At 44.1% G+C, this 6,087-nt stretch overlaps 1 protein-coding gene across 1 annotated transcript; it reads right to left on the bottom strand.

Annotated features, from left to right (window-relative positions):
- Positions 1 to 5,604: 5,604 nt before the first annotated feature.
- LOC115947936 (histone H3) lies at positions 5,605 to 6,082 on the bottom strand (the record flags this gene model as incomplete). Its single annotated transcript, XM_031057548.1, has 1 exon — positions 5,605 to 6,082. A coding segment is annotated over one exon (405 nt), but the record flags the coding sequence as incomplete, so codon positions are not given.
- Positions 6,083 to 6,087: the final 5 nt, after the last annotated feature.

Below are 6,087 nucleotides of genomic sequence, written 5' to 3'. Positions count from 1 at the left end.
CAAAAACCCCAAAGGCTCTTTTAAGAGCCACCCATGTATTTCTTCAAAAGAGCTGTATTACAATGTTACAAGACCTAAAAGGAACAACGATACTATTTTTAAATCTTTCATAAACTGTTAACGCAATGCTACAAATGTTTCTGAGAGCTCTCAAATGTGAAAGTTCGCTGTTAACAGGGAATTTGTCTTTGCTATGTGAGGTGGTTCTTTTGTGTTCTAAATTCTCTGAAAAATCGCTTCAAATACTCTTAAATTAAATGTGTATTTTCGCAATGTCCGCCGATTTAAACAATTATGTAAAATGTTATTCCAAGTCTCGATTTTTTAAAATATTGTATTGGATCTTTTAAAATAAAAAAATAGTTAAAATAGTTAATCTAATACTGTTTTCTAGTGATCATTTTAGGCGTGATTGGGAGGAGAGAGGGAAGGGAAGGGACTGGACAATAAAAGTAAATGTTAAACCTAGAAATATTTTCTTTTTAACATATCAGAAGAAGCTTTGTGTTGATGCTTTTGTCAACACAAAAAACATTAAAAAAAACCACAAAAAAGAATCCCAAAAACATTTTTGTTGTACTTCACGACCAAAAGGAAAAAAAAATATATGAAACCTACGAAAATTATTTGGCACCTGCAAACAATGATATCAATATAGATTTGTGGTCTAGTCTGGCTTTCTCACACCTTCATGATTAGCGGAAAATTAAGTGGGAGACCAATACCATCTTCCTTTTCAATTAATTTCAGCAAAAAAAAGTCAATGGCCTAAGTATTATCATCATCACGATATTGTCTGATGATATGAACATCTTTCCCTTCAGAATTTCCTAGTGAAATTAAAGCATGAAAAACGTGAAAATAGTAGCTTAAAAATCATCTCCATGGCGGCAACTTGTTACATATCATAGCTACAAACGTGTGTTACTGGATTTTTTGAGTGCCTCTGTTTCCAGGTACCAGCCTATCTGTGCTTTGTGTCTTAGGGAATAACGTGCCCATTCACGTAAGGAGCTCTGTACCGCACTGAAAGAACATTTTACCTCTTTTGTAACCAGCCCATCATGAAAAATAGCAAACCAAAACAAAGACACAAAGAAAGAAAAGATAAAGTGCAAGTAACTGCAGAATTTTAGCCTCTCCGCTGTTTACAATCTGTCGGGAGGATTGGCAGAGATGCAGAGGCGGAGAAGCAGCAGGGACACGGGCACTGTGTCTGATATTCCCGGCCCGCCCCCGGCCCCGGGCCCGCACCGAGCGCGTTGCGGTGGAAGCGAGGCCGGGAGGCTGCGGCAGAGCTTCAGCACCGGGCTGGGATCGCACGGCAGCCAATCGGAGCGGCGTCTTCTGCGGCCAATCACAGACGGAGCTGCTCTATAAAAACCGGCGTTGGGAAGAAGCCGTACCGCTACCGGCCCGGCACGGTGGCGCTGCGCGAGATCCGCCGCTACCAGAAGTCCACGGAGCTGCTGATCCGCAAGCTGCCCTTCCAGCGCCTGGTGCGCGAGATCGCGCAGGACTTCAAGACCGACCTGCGCTTCCAGAGCTCGGCCGTCATGGCGCTGCAGGAGGCCAGCGAGGCCTACCTGGTGGGGCTCTTCGAGGACACCAACCTGTGCGCCATCCACGCCAAGCGCGTCACCATCATGCCCAAGGACATCCAGCTGGCCCGCCGCATCCGCGGAGAGCGCGCCTGAGCTCCCTGCCGTAACCCACACAGACCCAAAGGCTCTTTTAAGAGCCACTACATGCACAATTAAAAGAGCTGTAGCGCTGCCTAAAATTTCCCTTGAAATTCACCTGGGATGCTTTGCAAAATAGTGAAGAAACAAGTGCTTTAAGAACACTAGTTAGGGGAAGTGTGAGAAATGTTAGTTAAAGGGAGGGTGATCAGGGAGCCTCAGGCAGGATGAAGGGGTTTACATCCCTGTGAGTGATGGATGTGGCACAGCTTTGAGGAGAAAAGGGCGGGTGGAGGGGTCTGACAGGGACACCCTTTGGAGTCGACCCGTGCTCGGGAAATGTGCACCGTAAACCCTGCCTGGCTGGTTCAAGGCAAGGGCAGAAACATCCTGTGTTACTGTCCTGTGTCACTGTCGGACCTAGCAAACAGATTGCCTTAAGGGGGCTGCCACCTTGCTCCAGCAAATCTTAACACCGGGAACAAGATTATAAATCGCAATAAATCAGTTCAGATTATCTCAGATTTGATAAATATCGTTATATCTGGTGTAAAAAAATGGACCACCATGCTGATGGCACAGGGTGCAGGAGGCTTCTTGCAGCACAGAAAAGTAACTGAAAAGGCTGAGAAAGTGATTGAAAAGTACTGTAGAGAGGAATAACTTAGCAAACATTTCCAGATTTGTTACCATAATAATACAAAATTGGGGGAGGGAGAAGGTTGTAGGGTTTAGTTTGTTTGGGGGTTTTTGTGTGAAGGCGATTTTTTCAATAAGGATTATAAAAATCATGGAGTGAAAATTGATATATTCTTGCCCCAATGAGAGTAAATGTATTTCGTTTTTAACTTTCATTTCTCCAGTAGTGATCACCGTCTATGATGTGTGCTGAGTTGTCATTTCTGCAGCCAGTTCTTCAGCATTCTTCATGAGCTTCTGGAAGAACAGATATACACACCTGCAGTTTTCAGCCTTCTAAGGACCCACCTTTGCTCAAATTCTAACTGTGAGGCAAAGTCAGTCTAACAAGAGTCTTAGAATCAAAAGAAGTAGTTAAAAATTAAACCTCAGATTCATAAGTAGCTGATGTTTCTCCAGGTATTTTTGGAATAATCTCCCTTTCTTCTCTCCATCTGCAAAAAAATCACATCTGGCACTTGGGATGCCGCAGTCCTGAGGACTGGGGAGCACTTGAAGGCTGCTGTTAGAAGCCAGAGTGGCCACCTGCCCTCTTTAGAGGCTTCTGGGCCCTGTTTGCCTGCTTGGGGATGCTGTGCTACAGACTCTGTCTACCAGAGAGTGCTTGGGTGGCTGGGAAAAGAAAGCAGAAAGATTTGCTGAGTTCGTCAATCTGATAGGATAAAGATTTGTTTGGGGGGGTTCTGCCTTTTATCTCTTTTTTTATTTTCTCTCTTTGTCTTTCTTCCTCCCACATAAAGACCCCTGACTGTGTAATGTAATGTATTGATTGTCGTGGCCTGGTTTTGGAGCAAGGAAGGAAGGAGTAGAATGGAGCAAGGAATGGAAGGAGAGTTGTATAGTGAAGCATGATGAAGATTTCCCCATATCTTGATTAAACGGCATGATGTTATGAGAAAATTGTAACTAACAACCTGGGGAGAGAAGGAAATGTTTCAGCAGGCCATGAAAGTTCCATGTTCTTTTAAAAGTCTGAGAAAAGAGTAAACAGAATTAAAACCTCAGTCTTTCTTTCTTCCTTCTGCTTCAGTTGTAACAGAGCATATTAACACTAACTGGGAAAAATAAATAAACTCTGTATTATTTCTAACAAGCAGCGCCATGTTAGTGCTGTGAGGTCCTACCCAGTCCTTTTTAGCAATTTTACTGGAGATCACTGAGAAGATATTAACAACTTCCCAGTCACAATGAATAATTTCCTCATTCACTTTTGAAAGCAGTTTCCAGAGGGCATGCTCAGGGAATGCTCTTTATAGAGCCTGGGTGTGCACTATAAGCAGGCAGCAGTGACCCCTGCCTCTTTATTTACAATTGTACCACTTCTAAGGCTTTAGTCCTTTTAACCTTTACTAACCTCGAATTTGGGCCTAGTGGTGAAATTTGAGTCAGTTATAAATTGCAAGTGTGTAGCAACAAGTAGTATCAGGATGGAGGCTACTGAAGTCTTAGAGAGCAGGCAGATAGATTGGTAATTTTAATATTATAATAATATAATTTCTTTTAAGTTACACTTAGGCACAGACTCTACTCTTCCAGCAGGAGCGCTGCCATGTGTAAATTCTCACCTCACTCTGAGAGAGGTGGTGTACAAACAAAAGAATAAAAGACAATAATAAAACCATTTCAACAAAAAGAGACTCTGATCATCCAGTCCCAGCTGTGAAACAGTTTCTATTTTTTAATACAACATATAATGTTGGAACTGCAGGAAAACATGGTGCCAGATGGTGCTGAGGCAGAGGGGAGTCAGAAAGAGATGGATGGATCTGAAATTTATGAAAGGAAAAAGAGAATATGAACGTGTTTATACAGGTATATAACATTTACATAGATGCATTTATATTTATTTTCATGCCTACATCACTATGCTATGAGTATTTCTTGTATATACTGTGTTTACCTCGTGGGTATTGTTTCAGAAAAATACCATAGGAATCCTCTTACAGGGTTCCCCACATGCCACACTCAAATACTTGAATTTTAATTTCAGAACTGTTTGGCTGGGAACATTTACAGAAGAGCTTTGGATGGGCTGGAGTCCATTGTCAAGGACAGAGGAAAAGATGTGACAGCAAAGAAGCAAAATCAACAGAAATCTCAGTGTTGTATTTGTGAATTTGTAGAAAACTTGATCTCTCTAAAATACTAAAGCAGTGACAGTCTCTAAGACTCGGCACAACCAGAAATTGAACTAAAGGCCACCTGTAATTTCCTGGCTACAAAGTTTTATGGAATCAACTGAATTCTGCTAAGTGTTGGCCTTTGGTGCATGTTCCTCTACTGACTCAGTTTTCTTGTCATCAAATACAAACCACTTTAACTCCCAGGACTGCATAAACCTATGTCCCACAGGTCTCCCCTTGGCTGAATCTGCCAAGTCTTGACAGCTGCTTTTTTTTCCTCAGCTGATGTGGTCCCAAATAGGAGCCACAAAACTTCTTCTGTGCCAGTGGTCTCCAAGTATTGGGAAAGTAGAAGAGAGGAAGCTTGTCAGAACCAACCACTGGGTTCTCTTTGCCTTTCCAGGTACTCATTGGCCATCTTCTCCAGCCTCTCCTCAGTCTTAACACACATAAACCAACCCACCTACCCACCCAGCACCCCCTCCCCCCACCAAAATAAAAAAAAAAGCAATTGGACATAATTATGGAATTACTCAATTTTTATTCCTATCATTGAGTTTATAATCTTAGCACTCCTGTTTTAGTTGTGTGATAAGAGGGAGAGCTGAGATATCCAGTTAAAATTTCAAGAGTGCATCACAGTAAAAGCAATGATAGAATATAATACTTAATAAAAAGCTGTTTGAAACTTGATGTTTTTCTTCCAATGCTAACTCAGGGTATACCTTCCACTACGCTTTAAAGTAAACCTGGACTAATGCAAATAGACTGTTTTACAGAAAGCATCAAGTTGGGGGTGGAGGGAAGGAAAAGAGGCAGGGAAAAATAGGTGGCAGCTGTCTTACCTAATATATTTTGCTGCTGCTGTATTTGAACACTCATTTCTTTTGTGTAATTTACTTACTCTGTGCAGTTGAATCGGCATTAGGAAGCATCTCACTAGAACAGTATGCAATGCTGCCTAAAACAGGAAAGCAGCCGAAGTACTTGAAATTACTGGTATGCTTACGTTGGAATTGCAATCTTAAAGAACTTCGGAATCGCTGTCTTTTAAGAAAGTATAAGGAAGGCAGTGTTTCAACTCTCTTGTGCAAGGTAGTGGCTCTTAAAAGAGCCTTTAGGGTGTGGGGGGAATAATTCAGGACCACATCGAGCGCACCCGGGGCAGGGAGCTCAGGCGCGCTCTCCGCGGATGCGGCGGGCCAGCTGGATGTCCTTGGGCATGATGGTGACGCGCTTGGCGTGGATGGCGCACAGGTTGGTGTCCTCGAAGAGCCCCACCAGGTAGGCCTCGCTGGCCTCCTGCAGCGCCATGACGGCCGAGCTCTGGAAGCGCAGGTCGGTCTTGAAGTCCTGCGCGATCTCGCGCACCAGGCGCTGGAAGGGCAGCTTGCGGATCAGCAGCTCCGTGGACTTCTGGTAGCGGCGGATCTCGCGCAGCGCCACCGTGCCGGGCCGGTAGCGGTGCGGCTTCTTGACGCCACCCGTGGCCGGCGCGCTCTTGCGGGCAGCCTTGGTGGCCAGCTGCTTGCGGGGCGCCTTGCCGCCCGTCGACTTCCGCGCCGTCTGCTTCGGCCCCGCCC

The sequence above is a fragment of the Geospiza fortis genome, unplaced genomic scaffold (assembly GCF_000277835.1).
Source record: "Geospiza fortis unplaced genomic scaffold, GeoFor_1.0 scaffold186, whole genome shotgun sequence".
Taxonomy (NCBI): Eukaryota; Metazoa; Chordata; class Aves; order Passeriformes; family Thraupidae; genus Geospiza; species Geospiza fortis.
Note: the sequence above shows the minus strand (reverse complement) of the source record. Positions and strands in the feature narration are given on the sequence as shown.